This window comes from Zootermopsis nevadensis, unplaced genomic scaffold, assembly GCF_977971745.1.
Source record: "Zootermopsis nevadensis isolate Lab colony 2312 unplaced genomic scaffold, Znev_1.0 Znev_ptg000008l, whole genome shotgun sequence".
NCBI lineage: Eukaryota > Metazoa > Arthropoda > Insecta > Blattodea > Termopsidae > Zootermopsis > Zootermopsis nevadensis.
Window position 1 is genome coordinate 774,298 of NW_028259140.1, and position 18,083 is coordinate 792,380.

General features: G+C 37.8%; 2 protein-coding genes across 2 annotated transcripts in view; one reads left to right on the forward strand and one right to left on the reverse strand.

Annotated features, from left to right (window-relative positions):
• Positions 1 to 5,099, forward strand: part of LOC147874435 (uncharacterized) — a 46,558-nt gene extending 41,459 nt beyond the window's left edge. Inside the window, exon 3 of the transcript XR_015534082.1 lies at positions 3,970 to 5,099. The gene's annotated coding sequence lies outside the window, so the exon portion shown is untranslated. The remainder of the gene's footprint in view (positions 1 to 3,969) is intronic.
• LOC110840170 (uncharacterized) overlaps positions 1 to 11,090 on the reverse strand; it is a 49,329-nt gene extending 38,239 nt beyond the window's left edge. The window contains exons 1-4 of the mRNA XM_087345355.1: positions 9,885 to 11,090; positions 9,306 to 9,425; positions 8,192 to 8,317; positions 7,883 to 8,047 (exon numbers count right to left, since the gene is read on the reverse strand). Coding sequence (XP_087201481.1) covers positions 7,883 to 8,047; positions 8,192 to 8,317; positions 9,306 to 9,425; positions 9,885 to 10,121 — 648 coding nt within the window. The 5' untranslated portion in view covers positions 10,122 to 11,090. The remainder of the gene's footprint in view (positions 1 to 7,882; positions 8,048 to 8,191; positions 8,318 to 9,305; positions 9,426 to 9,884) is intronic.
• Positions 11,091 to 18,083: the final 6,993 nt, after the last annotated feature.

Genomic DNA, 18,083 nt, shown 5'->3' on the forward strand with positions numbered 1-18,083 from the left:
CAGTTATGACTGAATGTTTTATTGCATACAACACAGGAATAAGGCCGCTCACTACTGTGTATACGCTGATGTTTTTTCAGGTAACCCTTTATACTGAATGATTTATTGCACACATCACAGACATAGGGACATTCCCCACTATGTAAACGTTCGTGTATCTTGAGATCACTCCTCTGTCTGAATGATTTACTACAAACATCACAGATATATGTAACCTCTCCACTGTGTATGCGTTGATGAATCTTCAGGTGTCTTCTTCGATTGAATGATTTATTGCACACGTCACAGTAATATTGATGCCCCTCACCATGTGAAAGTTGGTGTTCACTCAGAGGACTGTGTTAAGGAAAAGAGAAAAATATCAGGACAAACATAGTACGAAGAAGAAGAAGAAGAGGTGTAAATTATGTCAGCTGCTGTTATATTACTAAGATTATGATGTTTACCAAAACCCTCCACCCCCAAGTAATTCGCAAAGTAACTGCAGCCCATTTAATGGAAGGTATGTTGTGCTTCATTTTATGAGTGAAAGGGGTCCAGCAGATATTAGAAATCATCAGTTGAAAGACAATCACTGTGTGAAATTCAGGTGTTTACAGGCTAGCATAATCATTTTATTTATACATTTACAAACTCCAAGTATAACAACTTTGGTTTGGTTTATAGCAACAGGCGATAAGTATAATACTAAAGATGGCTGTCTTCTAACTTGTTGCACCTTGCAGTCTGGTAGAAGTTCTCTAATGTTTCAGAGGTGCTAGCTGTACCTCTGAAATGTCCGTAAACTTCTGCCATACTAATTGCTGCAACAACACACAAGACAGTCATCTTCATACTTCATACTTCATGCCATGAGAACCTGAAATCTTGCAAAGTATAATACTGGTACAGTAGGGCACCGCTTATACGGCGGGTTAGGGACCAGACCCCCGCCATAAAGCGAAAATCGCCGAAAAGCGGATCTTTGCATTTTTTTCACTTGCAAATGCAAATCAAAGCCTAATAAGATGTTACACTATCATATCGTAAGTGCACAATAGCGCTAGGCCTAAGAAAACGATATGAAATTAAAATGAATATCAGTAGTACACACATTGTGGCTCGTTTGATATTCAATCCACACAACTAAAAGTTTTTCCATGTCAGCAATAAGGCTATCTCTTTTTCTTATGACTTTAGAGTTCATTCGTGTGACACTTTTAATTTCATTTAACACTTTCTCCTTAGCGTTCACGATGGCACTAACAGTTTGGCGAGCTGGGCCTAGCTTACGTCCTATCTCGGCCATAGACATGCCTTGTTCACGAAGTTTAATCATATCTAACTTGGCATTTAAAGTAAGAGGCTTACGACTCCTCTTTTTATCGCTACTACCCTTAGACGTCTTTGTAATTACACTGTAGTAACACAAAAATATTATATAAATATACAGTTTGTAATAACTTTGAAAAATTTCCAGAAATACGGAGACGCGCAGCGCGCAAAAGCTGTAAACAGACTGAATCAGCGACGATAAAATGGCGCCGGATGCACTTCTCTGACTCATCTGTTAAGCGCCGTATTAGCGAATCGCCGTAAAGCGGGGCGCTGAAAAGCGGGGCCCTACTGTATATCAGAATGAAATTAACAAATTCTTTTGAAACAGGAGTGTGCCTGTCACTGTTATGTGACCTATAAAACTTTCCCCATCGTATGTAACATCTCGTAATCCTTGCGATATAAGACGGCTGTTTTAAGTTTCCAATTACTGACTCCTTCAGTAAGGCACACAATACCACTTGCTGCTATTAACTATCATCCTGAATACAGAAATTAAAAAGTCACGAAAGAAATACTCACTTAGCCTATGTACAAATGTTGTTGCTGAGGATAAAACGAAATGAAACAATCATTTGAAGATTCCTGGACTAAGCTAACTACTCATATTTAGTAGGCAAAGAGGATTGGAAGAGCAGGCCAAATAAGCTGAAATGAATACATTAGTTTTATACATAAGTATGCTCTAAAGAACTTACACAACTTTCACAGAAACCCTTAAAGCTGTTTATTTTTGTCACTCTTTTTTCAAATATATCTTCTGTTTTGTGTGAACAGGTAACACGTTACTCCAGTATCAGAACATATTCTCTGCACGAGTTGACATTTATTCAGAATCTCAGGGCAGGAAAATATCTTACATGTCATAGGATTGAGGATGCTCTCCACTGTGTATTATGCAATTATGTCAGTGTCTAACAACATAAAGATATATTAAACATATCAAAGGATTAAGGATACTATGTACTACATATGCACTGATCATTCATCACACATAAGGACAGTCAATGATATATACTTTGATGTCTCTTCAGATGACTCCTTCAACTGAATGATTTATTACGCATATCAGATACGGACATTCTTCAATATGTATGGCTCTGTGTCTTCAGGTCCCATTTTCTACTGAATGATTTATTACATACATCACAGACAAATGGATAATCTCCACTATGTATATGCTGTTGTTCCTTCAAATGACTCTTCTGACTGAATGATTTATTACACACATTGCATGCAAATTGACGCTCTCCACTATGTATGCGTTGATGTGTTCTCAGTTGACTCTTCCAACTGAATGACTCCTGAATGACAGCTTGGTAGGAACAAGGTTCAGGGGCATTGTGTCTCCAATGCATGCAAGACTGCAAATGCCACTTATGCCACATTTTCCCAGATTCTCATTCCATACCATAATGTCCAAACTGAAGTTCTCTTGACCCAGTCAGATTTTGTTACAAAAACTGGAAACTGATTACCCTGTGCATGCAGGCACACAAGAAGTTAATTAATTTGTGTGTGGGAACTTAAGTATCAAGAAGTGAGGTTATGCAGTTGTCTTGATGGATTTTGACCAACAGCATATAGTGTTGCTACTCTTGTTAATATATTTTCACAAAATCAGCTTAAATAAACATTACTGCATTCTCAGATGTTTTGCTGCATAGTCTGGTAGAAGTTCACCAGCATTTCAGAGTCTTAAAACCTTGCATACCGTGCAGTGTATTGAAATTTAAAATAATACATACAAACAAAACTGTTTACACTTGAAGGGACACTAATCCCAAACGTGCTTCAACCTCAAGAGATCATCATTGAGTACTTAGCCCACGCACCGTTAAAGTTCACAGCCACAGACAACGCAACTACGGCTCGCAGTAGACCAACGACAACAATTACCAGGAAAAACCAAAATAAATACAGTTACACAGATTTACAACTGAAACATGATGCAAACAACTTGGAAAAAATTCCTCCCTTCAATATACCTCCACTATACAAAATTACAATAAAGGCCTCCTAGCAAAAACTGTTAATGTATATTACATCATAACTTTAATCCCAGTTATGTAGACACCCCCACCTCCCCAAATATATGATGGTGTGTCACTCCACGCTAGCCACCCACAAAATGGCTGCTTGCACCAACGCAACCATTAACAACCCCATCCTGTAACATGGTCCACCAGGACCTGGTATGAAAAGGAAATGGAAATTCTGACAGGCAAGAGAATGTCAAGCCATCGAAAGAGTGAACTCCAGAACCGTCGGCGACACAAAAGAGAAAATCCAAAAACTAATTAACTGAAGAGATGTTCCGTATTTTCCTAAATTATTCACTTGTCTGTAATAATAGCAATGCCTGGATTCAGTTTCTGAAATTTAATGTCCGAAATAGTCATTCTTATAATAATTTTTCTAACATGAGTTGTAACTATACATGATTCAATTAACTCAACATTTTATCACAAGAATACTTCTAACATTTGCCTTAACATCATGTATAAGAATTGTAAAATGGAGGGCTTAAAGTCCATCAAAACGTTTCGCAGTCTATAATGTGATAATGGTTCAGGTAACTCATGTCATCACTAGCCCAAGTTAAATTTTGACACTCGGTGAAAATGATATAAATCTGTGATTTATCTGAAGGTACTACGCCTGCAGATACCTGGAGGAACTAACAAAAACCAGGACTGCTCATCTGCAGTCCAGGACTTGAGCACAGGACATCCAGAATACAAAGCGGAGGGGCTACGTCTTCAACAATTCACAATTATTTCATCATCACAAAGTTTTGTTGTTCACTTGATACATGTTTTTGGATATTTTCTGGGAAGTGAGACAAGCTGCATCCAGTGGGTGCAGCAAATTAGTTTTTTTAGTGTTACAGGATAATGGCAGCAGAGCCAGCATCTGAAATGTTGTTTTTTCAACAAAAACAAACACAAATATATTTCCTTCCAAAGTGCATTTAGCCACTTTGCTGTCCATTAAAATGTTAATTTTAACTTTGTCGTGTTCCGTTGAACCACTGACACTCTCTTGGTACTATAAAGGTCGGGATTTTTTTAATCCTGGGAGTTTTAGAATGCAGGCCTCGCACACTCCTACTAAACTCAACATTCCAGGAAGTGCACTTCGGCTTATTTGTGCCATCTTAAACATGTGCATTAATATGTGCAATCAAATTTTTGGGGCTTGACATTTATTTAAAATGTGAAAGCCACGTCTTGCCCATCAGTATATTTGTAAATTTAATTTCCTTATGAACAGGTACTTTGAAAATGTTAATTAGAAACAAAACTTTTATCGTTAATAATTAATCATCGGTGGAAGTAACTTTCGAAAATGGGACATTCAGCTCAGTAGGAGACTAAGCCCCAGAGAACAATGAATGTATACTGTAAATGAAATTAATGCAAATACAGGAGTTTGCTGTACATGTACCACTGTTGGAACAGCAGTCAGACATCTTTTGGAACTGACAATAGCTTCGCCAAAACTATTTCTCGTTATATTACCTAATTAGGCACTGGCCTCTGAGATTCAAAAGGGTTATGTCACAACAGAGTTGCCACCCCTACAGCTCTTTTGACGTGAAGACATTTGGATGGAATGTAGGATGGACCAGAGGGTGAAATATAAAATGTATGCTCAGATATTTATGAATATTTTAAACAGAGTACAAGTTTCAGTTTCTGATCTAATATTGAGGAATAACTAATACAAATACATAATTATGAAATAAATACAAGTTACATACAGTAATTATAATGAAAGTTGTCAGTGTTTCTTTCTTTTGATGACTGTTATATATTCACCTCTCAGGCTTCCGTCTGTTCAATATGTTGTGTGTGTGGTTTTAAATTAAGCTTTCTGACTGTATTTATAATTTAAAATAGTATTTCTGACTACAACTTTTATTACTCAGTGGACAATTGTATCTGATGATACGAATTATCTTCGTGCAACACAATTGATGAGATTTCAGCACATTTTACTTTAATCTCATGAAGTGATATTTCCTACAAACCAGAAACAACTTCACTGCCACAGTCTTCCTCATAATAAGGTAAAAGGAGAGTGAAGATGATAAAGGGGAGGTGGTCAGTCTTCCCATAGAATTTTTTTAGACAGGAGTTATGACCACACCAATATATACACAGTGGACGTCACACAAAATTTAATTCTTTAGAATAAATTGTGAAACTGAATAGCTCTGCAAATCTGAATAGAATTAACACAAGTTGGACAAAACATAATGAAGGGTGATTATGACTTATTTAATTTTGTTGATTCATTAATGTAAAAAAAGAACAATGTTGAATAAGAACCTGTTCACTGGATGCAGGCTCAAAAATCTCTTATTTTTGGTCAGTGGCTGGTCAGACACGAGATGCTTCACACACTTCCAATTCCTTCTTTCTACACATAACTCGGGAGACTGAAATGGTGAAGCCTTTTATAACACAACATACTGATCAGCCATTAACCAATACTTTTTCTGTAAAAAATCATCTAAACTCAAGAAATCTATTTTTACACAAGTGTGTTCATAAAAACTAATGTAAGTCTTGCTAGAATCCTTAAAGCACTTCAGTTTCACTAGTTTTTTAACCAAACCTTTCTTCTTTGCTGCAACACATTTCTCCATTCACACCACATACTATACATCACCGATGATTATTCAGATCATGATGCTTTAACGTCTCTTCGGACAACTACTCCAATTGAATTATTAATTATATCACAGGATTTGGGAGCTCCTCACCATGCCTGTTTTGATGTTTCTTCAGATAACTTCTCCGCCCAAATGATTTATTACACACTTCACAGACATAGGGGCCTTCTTCACTATGTATGAGTTGATGTCTCTTCAGAACACTCCTCTGCCCAAATGATTTATTACACACTTCACAGACATAGGGGCCTTCTTCACTATGTATGAGTTGATGTCTCTTCAGAACACTCCTCTGCCCAAATGATTTATTACACACTTCACAGGAATATGGCCGCTCACCACTGTGTATGTGTTGATGTCTCTTCAGATCACCCCTCCGCCCAAATGATTTATTACACACTTCACAGACAGAGGGGCCTTCTTCACTATGTATGTGTTGATGTCTCTTCAGAACACTCCTAAGCCCAAATGATTTATTACACACTTCACAGACATAGGGGCCTTCTTCACTATGTATGTGTTGATGTCTCTTCAGAACACTCCTCCGCCCAAATGATTTATTACACACTTCACAGACATAGGGGCCTTCTTCACTATGTATGTGTTGATGTCTCTTCAGAACACTTGTCAGCCCAAATGATTTATTACACACTTCACAGACATAGGGGCCTTCTTCACTATGTATGTGTTGATGTCTCTTCAGATCACTCCTTCGCCCAAATGATTTATCACACACATCACACAAATATGGACATTCTCCTGTATGTATGCGTTGATGTTCCTTCAAATGACCCTTCTGACTGAATGATTTATTACACGCATCACATGCAAATGGACGATCTCCACTATGTATGCGTAGATGTGTTTTCAGGTGTCCCCCTTCACTGAATGATTTATTGCACACATCACAGAAGTAAGGCCGCTCACCACTGTGTATGCGTTGATGTCTCTTCAGACCACTACTCAGACTGAATGATTTGTTGCACACACCACAGGAATAAGACCGCTCCCCACTATGTATGCGCAGATGTGTTTTCAGGTGTTCCCTTTCACTGAATGATTTACTGCACACATCACAGGTATAAGGACGCTCTCCACTGTGTATGTGTTGATGTCTCTTCAGATCACTCCTGCGCCCAAATGATTTTTTGCAAACATCACAGGAAAATAAACGCCCTTCATGTTTAAGCTGACGTTCATTCACAGGACTCTGTTAAAGAAAATTATGATAAATATAATGAGAAGAAGACTGACTTGATGCTACTAGAAAGTGTTGTTAAATAGACTATAAATAAATAAGAATGACTTTGAAAGCAAGGTGTACATGATGTCAATTGCTATTACATTATTAGAATTGTCTTTTACCAAATCCCATTACACAACCAGAATTTAGCGGAAGATGTACTACAAATGCCACAAAAATCATAAACCGCCAATATTAGTCTAAACTGTTTCTTCAGTGAAGTATGTACAGTACGCGACTGTAATCTTGCGACTTGCAAGGAATGCAGGAAGTCTGAAGCATTAAAGACAGACGCTGTCTTTCCTCCTTCACCCCACCTCCTCACCACGCTAGTCACAAGATTACTGTCGCGGACTATACACATGTTGTGGTGCCCATGGAACTTGAAACATCTTCAATTTGATACCATACTCCAACCTTGAGTGCTGGGGCATCAGTTAATTTAGTTGTCATTCTGTATGAGGTCTGCACCTGACCTTGGTGGTGAACATATTTCTTATTCTCACCGAGATATGCCCGTTCAGACTGCTGATGACAGTCAAATTTCTTTTCTGGCCCTTCTTTCCATACCACTTTGTTTAATACAGATATCCGATATACAAACGACTTTCTATCACAGTTCTATTATATAAACATACCTCAGGTTCAGCCTTTATTACTGGACATGCTATTAGCACAGGGTACTCTTCCTCTTCTATATCTGTGACATCCTCTGTCTTTACACGGACAAATTCATATCCATCGTGACATGTCTCAGTATCTGAACCAGGTACATCTTTCGGTGAATCCGTGCAGTTCTGTAACTGCAACATTATTAAGCTGAAGAAATGTTGCTTCTTTGTAACCATTTCATGCAAATGAAAGCCCTCTAAGCATGTTCAGATTTGTATGTACATACATACACACACAAATAATAATCACAGAAATGAGCTGAAACCAACGCTTACCTTGGGTTTGGCATTCTTTACAGAAAATGTTGATGGAATGCAAACCTCGTCAGTTTTGAAACCAATGGGATCTTCTTCACTCAGAACATCCACATTATTTTCTACTTCGATCATATCAATTTCCTGCTGTAAAATTATGAATTAAACATAATTCTGATAGATGGCACTTTTCTTGTGCACCAAACACACACACACACACAAAACAGGAGAGAGTATTTACAGTGGCAGGTTCCAGACTGAAACTTGCAAACTTCTGATATCATAATTTCAGGACTTCAGAATTAAAACACTGCATGCCTGCAAATTTACACTAATTATTTTCAGGACAAAATGGTAGCTCATGATAATTCTTCACTAATTTCCAGAACATAAACTGTTGCCATGTTGTGCACCTTTATGAAACTCATTAACCTTCCATTGCTCTACTGCATCTTACTGCACTAATGCCGTAATACGTACACAGCCTCTTACACAAGCATCTTGCATTTAATCCCCATATATGGACCTTTTTCTTTAAACCATTACATTTTCATCCAAGCTCTATCTTTGAGTAGTAGAACACTTCATATAAGATACTAATTCATTAAATTAATTAATTTTGCCCTTTTACCAAGAATTTAGATATGTCAGCATCAGATGGGAAGGTGGACAGGCAAATTACAAATGTCATATATCAATTTAGTCTCTACAATTACGAATACATAACTTATATTGAATCTGCAATACATTTCAATACTTTGTTTTTAATTATTCTTGTCACAGGCCCACTTTTATTACTCGCTTTGAAATATTTTGTATTACTCTTTACCTCACACGTTGCCACTTCGTAAATTCAAATGACAATACATACTCATACGTTACTCAATTAAGACTATGCAATTTCTGTTCGGACAGGAATGGGTCACTATAAAACTACAGCAGAACAAAATTATGAAGCTGCACATATGTTGTTTTTTTAACTATTTTGTGAGTAAATATATTATTTCGATGTAAATGAAACTACCATAAACATTCTGTTTTGGGTGTCACATTTTTAACTTGTACTGCAAAAACATAAGCGCATGCATGGATGTGCACAAACTATAAAAACACATCTGAAAAGAAGAAGGTTTACCTCAGGTTCCATTTTAATTATGGAAGATGCTGATGGTATATAAACCTCTTCAGTTTTCACATCAACGGAATCTTCTTCACTTGGAGCATCCTCATTTTCTACTTTGATTGTATCAACATTCTGCAGAAATATTATAAATAACACATTTATTTGAGATTATATACATCTCTTGTGCATTGACTGCAAATGCAGAATTACAAAGCATATCCATGCTGGAACTTATAAACGTCTGATGTCATATGAACACACTAAACCGGGGGTTCTCACCCTTTTTTGCTGGCATACCACTAATTCTAATTTAACACATTTAATGTACCACTAACCAAATGAGTTCTGGAAAAACCTATTTATGTTAATATTATCTTTTTATTTTCTTACTTAGTTTTTAGTACCACTTAACATTGGTACGTGTACCAGAGGTTGAGAAATGCTGCACTAAACCACTTTAATGTGCACAATTGATATTGTAAAACTGAGAAGATGACAATTTTAAAATAACACGTGCTTCTTATAAAATATAACTTCCTTTTGGCATTGTTTGTAACATTCATTTCTGTGCACACAAACTTAGACACTCACCGAGGTCCCATTCAGAGATGGATATATTTCTTCAACTCTCTGCAGTATAATTTCTGGCATTCTTGTTGTAACAAACTGGATATTCTTTTCCAAGTGTAAAACATGTTCATCACACATCTTGATTTGAGGGTTGTGTATGAAAGTACTGACAAGAATCACATTGATACACTTTTTCATCTGTGATAACTGATAAAACTTGGAAAATTTGCTAGGTCCTGAAAGGAAATAAACTGACATTAAAGTGTTTAATCACATCATAATTATGGGGAAATGTAACAGATATACTGACATCAAACAATTTTCTTCCATTATGGAGAGTCCACATTTCACAGCTAATTATTTAGAATAGGTGAAACCACACTATATTGTCCCTAGGTTTTTATACATATAACAATACAAAAGAAGGAGAGGTCATCTGACTTCCGGTCAGGGATTTAATGAAAATGTGGTCAAGGGAAAGCAGATGTGGAAAGACGCCCATCTCGCCTGTCCAACAGGCCCCAGTTTCCGAAATACGTGCTTTAAAAGTTTTCCTTTTTTTATAGTTATTGCCTTTGTGAAGTAGTAGAGTGGATAAAATTTGTGAACTTGTAATCTGTGGGTCATGGGTTCCATCCCGTGTTTTCGTGGATTTTCTCTCTTTCTTCTGCCAGAAAACATTTAAGAATAATGAACTCTGTATTTAAATTTGACCTCTGTATAATATAAACGAGTGTTTGGCAACTCATCCCAACAACCTGGTAAACATCTGAATGCATATAAAACTATCGACATGGATTTTACACATTTAAAATATATAAATACACAATTTGTGAACTTCTTTAAATGTTTACTGGCAAAAAAAGTACTATGATCGAACCCTCGAACCGCCCATTATACGTACACAACCACAATCACTCGCCCCACGTGCTCAACAACAAAGGTTATGAAAATAAACACATCTTAAAAATACATATAAAAACAGAAGACACCTTCAAATACGATTATGACGCCTGGGGGATAACTACTGGGGAAAATAAATGTAGATCCCAAATAAAGTAAGACTCCGAGGTAAAATTAAATGTTTAAAATAATGTTGTCTAAATTGAACAGAATTGAATTAATACACTACAAAACATATACAGAGTGAAAGATAGAATCACAGGAAACTTGAGTAGAAATTCAGTGCGTAGTTAATAACAATAATAAACAAACGAAATGGAATGGACACATTTCTGCCAACATATACATAAGTAAAAGGACTCTCGTTTGCACGGATCATATATACGTGTGTGTGTGTGTATGTGTTGTGTGTGTGTGTGTTGTGTGTCTATGTGTGTGTGTGTGTGTGTGTGTATATATATATATATATATATATATATATATATATTTTCTGTACTATATACAAATGCTTGCTACTTCTCTGTTCAAAATATTCTGTCTTCCCGTCTGATTTGTAAGAACCTGAATTTTAAAGTATCGGGTGCGAAACATGGTGTCGCACTCTGAGGGAGGAACACAGATTGCATTGATTGAGAATAGGATGATATTTGGTCCTAGGAGTGAAGACGATGGGGCATGGAAAAAACTGCAAAATGATGAGCTTAAAAATGTGCACACCTCCCCCAATATTGTCAGGGTGATTAAGTAGAGAAGAATGAGATGGGCTGGGCGTGTAGCGCGCATGGATGGGACAAAAGGTGTGCACCGGGTATTGGTTGGGAAGCGTGAGGGGAAGAGAACGCTGGGGAGACCTAGACGTAGATGGGAGGATAATGTCCGGCGGGATCTATTGCAGACAGGAGTTGAAGGAGACTGGAATTTGTTGGCCAAGGACAGGGTCCGGTGGAGGGCTTTGGTTTATTCGGTGATGAACCTTCGGGTTCGGTTAGCCATCTGGTTAGTACTATATACAATCAATGACTACGTTCGGTTTCCCAAACATCTGACTATTCGGTGCCCTTCTCATGCTGGGCGTCTAAAGTGTCCGCACCCCCTGAGCCACGCAATGCGTTGGGCCCAATTTCATTGACTTTACTGTGTTAAATATTTGGAGCACAAACCTGGGTCCACATTTTCGCGTTCCGTATAACTATACGCTGTTATGTTGTGGCAGTATGCGCCAGTGGCTTTAAAAGGCCGGGAAGTAGAAATGAAACTTAAAAATATAAAAGAAGACACAGCTAAATACGTAGTAGACTCGAGAACAAGTGTCCATATGCAGAAAATCATTCCGCACCGAGAATATTTTATTAGCCAAGTGATCTAATTAGAGGTTTCTAGAGACTATTACCGATTGGGTACAAGAACACATTGTGGGGTTGAATTATTTTATCACATGCTCGTGACTGATTTTGAAAACACATACGTATTTGTTAAGCATCCAATTTAGAATTTAAAAAGAGCCGATTATGACGACAGGCGTTATACCTCTGTACGCTGTCAGAATTTTCCTTCAATGCTTAACGTGCAAATTCTGCAAGCAAATTTCTTAAATTTTGGGGCATTACTGAGTTACGATTTAACTGACCATGAATGCAGATTGTAATGTGCGTGTTATTTCAATAATTACCCAAACACATATTAAAACAATTTTAGCGTTCTTGGATTTCTTGTGACAGGGAACCTACTAAAATTACAGCTGTGGTAGCTTGCTTGGTGACACACCCTATGCGACTCCACACCCTCCACCCCCCATTTAAAAGAAGACAGAGTTGGAACAGGGTGTTTCATTATATTGTTTTTGAAATAACATTTACTGTGCGTTAGATGTATTACACTCCTGTTTCGAACTTTACTTTTTATGTATGAATGGATGTTTATACGTGTAATAAATGATTCGAACCCCCTCTGAGGCTTAAGATTATGGCAGAGAAGATCTCTATCTATGTATCTGTCCGAAAGTCCATCCACCTGTCTTTATTATCCATAGTTTCCGCATAAAACACAGTAAGTAAGTACAACAGCAGAGCATACAAGCTTGGATTCAAACCGGTAAACTGCCGAGTATGAACCCCATTCCACAACGCCCAGTTCCCAAGCTGCGCGTAGCTAGCTGCCTGACGTTACCCAGAGCAGCAAGACAGCGTCCTTCACTGTCTTAGTGTGTTCGTTGCTTGGTTCTCAGCTTCAATAACAAATATAATGCTCCATGCGCTGTGATCTAATAGGGCAAACCACGGAAGTCTAGAATACTTTTCCAGAAGTCTATGGAGTCAGATTTCTTGAATAGCTCAGCGACTATTACGTTGTCAAGAAGCATTCTGTTCTACAGTTTGTTTCGCAGTTAAATCTAGAGCTTATAACATGACGAAAACAGTCCTAATGTATCTGAATACATTTATACAAAGACTAAATAATGGCTACAGAATTTCATGAAGCTAAACCTACGATGGCTCAATTTTGTGGACCCTCAGATTTTAACTGGGAAACTTGGATGTTTTCAATTAAAGGTATGTTCAATAATTCTCTTGTGTTTAGATTATTTAAGACCCGAAATTTGGTCAATGGAATTTATGCACTGTCACAAACGCCTACATTTTGCGTTTTGGACGAATGCTTTTGTGCTGAAAAGCTTGAAACATTGGATACTCGGTTAGTAACAGCGGAGGGATACATATTAGCAAAGCCTGAGAACCGTGGCGCGTCATTTGCTTGTCTGGTTGTGACGTCACTTACCCCAGGTTAAAAATTTATATAATTGTTTGTGTTTGTCGAATTTTAAAACCCAAATAATAGGCGTACTAAATATATTTAGTGACGTCTGCACTTACTGCATTGTTTTGATCATTAAATGCCGTCTGTTTGGTAGACGTAACATGAACCGTCACTGGATGTCAGGTGGGGTGACATCTTACGGGCGAAACCGCTCTTCATTTTTTTTAATCGCGTAGTAATATCAGAGGGCCATTAGGCTTCGTTGAGATAAGACGTGAGTGCCTGCCTGCTGTCGATTCTTGCCTACAGCGTACGAATCTGGTATTGTAGAATAAGCAACTAGTGTTCTTAAGTTGTATTAAATGGATCACGTAAAATTAATTGTGATTTCGCGTTAATAGAAACAAGTTAAATGTTCTGGGACACGTCCAAAAGCTACTTCACTTTGGTTTGTGTAGTTGGGTAGAAAGTAGTTCGTGGTGTATGCAAATTAGGTCGTGTGAAACAATGAAGAAGTGTTCATTAAAAACGTTGTAACAGTTTCGTAATTTGAAATAATTTCGACTTTTCCAAAATATTAAATCTGTTTGTCGCCTTTTAAACACATACACAAAATTACTGCCGACCAGTGGCTTTGTAATTCACATAGCCTATAGGAACTGTACCGAGTGCACATTAATATGAATAAGTAATTATTTGCCAAAGAGTAGACATTTTGATTTTTCCGAGTGCTGTATTTTTTCGCCAACATGAATATTCAAGCTCATCTGAATCATATTACATATTAATAATGGACGAGTTTTGCAAAGTTTCTAGAAGTTTGTCTTCAAAATTCTGGCAAACGTTTGGGAATCAAATTACTGTAGAACATTAATTGATGATTGTCATTCTTATGATTTAGTCTAAGAGTTCAGTGGTCCCATTATAAAGTTATTGCCATATTTTCATGCAAATAAAAATAAATGTACTTTAGGATATACTTAAATAATTATTGTGATAATATTATGTCAGTTCGGTTTCATATAATTTGATGAGTACATTTCAATCCATTAGGGTTATGATGCACTCAGATGTCATTGCTAATATTAAATAGTTTTGTTGTTCATATTTATAATCAGCTATTTACATGTGACATTACCGTAAAATTACCTCGCTCATCTCACTGCTTGTTGCATCCGGAAGGCTCTCGGATTGATTCCCGAGCTGTTACCCTTTTCTTTTACAGAAGATTTCGTGTTTTTATCCAGTTTCTCAGCGCGTAATTAATTAATAATTGTATATTATATTATACTTTATTTTCGAAGCTGCATAAGGATGTGAGCACTAATGTGCTGATGCTGAAATTAGAGCACTAGTGTGCTGATGCTGAGATTAGAGCACTAATGTGCTGATGCTCAAATTAGGGCACTAGTGTGCTGATGCTGAAATTAGGGCATTAATGCGCCAAAGTTAAGTCGTAGGCACTATTGGGATGTTCCAGATTTGGGATGCGTGCAATAGAATGACGGACAATTGTCTTCCTGTGATTAAATGAAAAAGGCTAAATGCACTTGAGGAATGTGAAATTCTTTTCTTAGGATGTCTGCACCATTCCATCCCTTAAGGTCGACACGTTAAATGAGTTGTTACATCTCACCATTTTCTTTACATCTTTTCCTGCACTCTTGTGGAAAATATTCCCATTATCCCTAGAGTCAGTAATCCTATGCACGTTCTTTTCTCGTCTACGAAGTCTGAACTACAGTGTGTTTAAAAAGTTCGGTTCGTCGTATTCAGGATTTGTACAAAACTTAAAACATGTTAGCCTGCACCAACATATTATTCCCCATTGTAGCCAAGGTTGTTAGGTAGTGACTGAGTAAGAGCATTAACTGTTAAATCTGCTGCTGCAGTTATTATGAACACGTATATAATTCTGGCAGGGATAATGACGTCACGTATATTAAACATTGAGATGACGTCAGCCTTTGATGTAAAATTATTTGATGGCAGATTCCACACATGAATCGTGCACCCTTCTGCATGACTAACACAATAACAAAGCTAGTAATTCTTCCTTTCTTTCTTTCTTTCTTTCTTTCTTTCTTTCTTTCTTTCTTTCTTACTTACTTACTTCTTTTGCATGTGGGGGTTTCCTTCTGTCAGGATAGCCGGCAAACACTAACTTTTCATGATTTGTACGTTCATGTGTGCCTCCTGTCATCCGTTGCTTTTTTGAATTTAAACAAATTTTAAATTTCGTTTATTGAAAGAGCTTAAGAATGAATTTCAATCGAAATCAAGAGAGTAAATAAATGGGACCAAAGGCATCCCCAAACACACATTCAAAGATTATAAACAGGATAATGATAATATTAAAAATATCGCTGAATATGTTAAGTGTGAGGGGTAGTGGGACAGAACCTTCTATGTAAAGTGTTTTGTTCTGAAGTTGCCAACAGGTTTCTTCCGCCATAATTACCACAGTGAAGTTTCCGAATATTGGTCACAGCTTCCATATAATGTGTTATCTTATCCTGACATTTCTCGTGCGTTTTTTCAATAGGAGCTCTTAAAATGTTACCGAAACATTAATTTACATCTTGACTCTGAAGATCTCTGTCCCATGAGACAGAGCCCTGTTTCGACATCTCGATTCTCTTCCACGTCTTCATACATTATAACGTTTTCGGGAAATTCACTACCACAAAAGAACACGGAAGTTCATTCTCGTCACCAGAAAAACCGAAATTCTACCCCCTAGTCCGAACCATTTAATTTAAATTCGGATCTTAACTCCGTTTTAATAATATTCTCCTCCACTCCGAGGCCCCTTAGCTCGTGTCACGTGTTTCTGTGTCAAAGTTTTGTGCTAGGTTCAAATTCCTTGGGCGTGGCCTTCTTGATGTAATCACAGGAAAGAAACTCCTTCAACTGATACATCGTTGTCATATAGTCTAGGGATTAGTTAATAAGTCGTTCAACATCATGCTTCGAGTGGAGAATAATTTAAGTTACTCTAGAGGATGAACTTACGTAGTAGATGTTCCTTTAGTTTATAATTTGTGTTGCGCTAGAAAAGATGAAAACTTTGAAACGGCAGCTTTAAATAATTCATCGTTCACACGTCGGACAGCCGTCTTCTGTTACGATTGCTATGTGAAACTGAATAAAATCACGAAAACAGGCAAAGAGGAGAAGGTTTTTGATCAGAGGAGCTTATGATTGCAACCAGTGTTGGACGGAGCGCGGCATCTGAACTGTTTTGTTATTGTTAAACTGAGATTTGCAGACATCAGCAACAAATCTTTTTAAAATTGTTTGCCTGTTCATTGAAGAGCCCCCCCCCCAAAGCTTATATTTTATACGCATCGTGTAATGTATGCTGTCTAAATGTCTAGCCAATCGTAACCATATTGATTTATTTATGGCTGTGATGTTCTCACACTAAAAGGCCATGTTACACGATCATGTAACTTGCCGAATTCGATGGCGACCGCATTCATCGCGAACTAACAGACATGTCGAAATTTCGTAATTAACTCGCGCGGAATATTACTGGCAGGCAGGCTCTGGTCATTGCGGTACGATTTTCGATAAACCAGGAAATATAGGTGAATATTTACTCGTCAGGGATTTCGAAGTGTTTAGTGTTTAGTAAAGATTAGGTGGTGTTCTTGGCTCAGAGTTTCGAAAGAGTGTAAAGTCTGTGTGTGAGTGAAGCGGCCCTCTGAGTATTTGTGGTTGTGTTGTGCCAGCGAGAGACTTCGAACCATGGACCAAGGCGGACGGAGCAACGCGCAAACAGTAAAGTTAAAACCAAACCAGTGTCGGCCGAACCCCTAGAGGTTGAGGACCCATCCGCTGGAGGATGGGCAGGGTGCTTGCGGCAAATCTTGTACGCCATAGCATCGGCACGGTCTTATCAGAGCAGCCAGGCCCCAGGTTGCCAACGATAACCACGTCGGTCCGTGCCAGGCAACTTGTATTTGACGCGGCGCCCGCCACGACTGAGGGCATGTTAGGTTAAGGTCAAGTTGGCCACCCTGTGCACTGTATACTTTTTTTTATAGTTTGTAAGAGTCCTCCCTGCCCTCCCCGATAGGTGCCCATGTTAGGTCGCGTAAACTTAGCTTTTGTGTCCATGGCAATGGACGTTCAGTTAGGAGGGTTTGATATTTCTGTGTGTTTTTTTTTATCTCAGGGTGCACAACTTGACAGGTTCGGTCGGCACGACCAATGAAATCAATGCGAGAAGGAGAGAGGAAAAAAGAAACTTTTGCATTCTCTTCCTTTGAATAACTCGCATTGCAAGGAAAAAGATTCAGTAAAGCCAAAATACAAATTTTGGTTCTTCAGTCTTTCGCTTCAGTGCTGAAAGATTTGTCTGAATCTGTAAGGTTATTTATTATCAGGAATTCTGAAGAGAAATATTATGTTTTGTTGTGTGTTTTATTCTGTGAACTCAATTACAGGTTATTCGACGTTAGAGAAAGACATCGATTGTGTTTCTTCTTAAGAAACGGATTACATGAGTGAAGTATAAAGCGTAATTCTGCGTTATCGAACGCAGATCAGTTACAC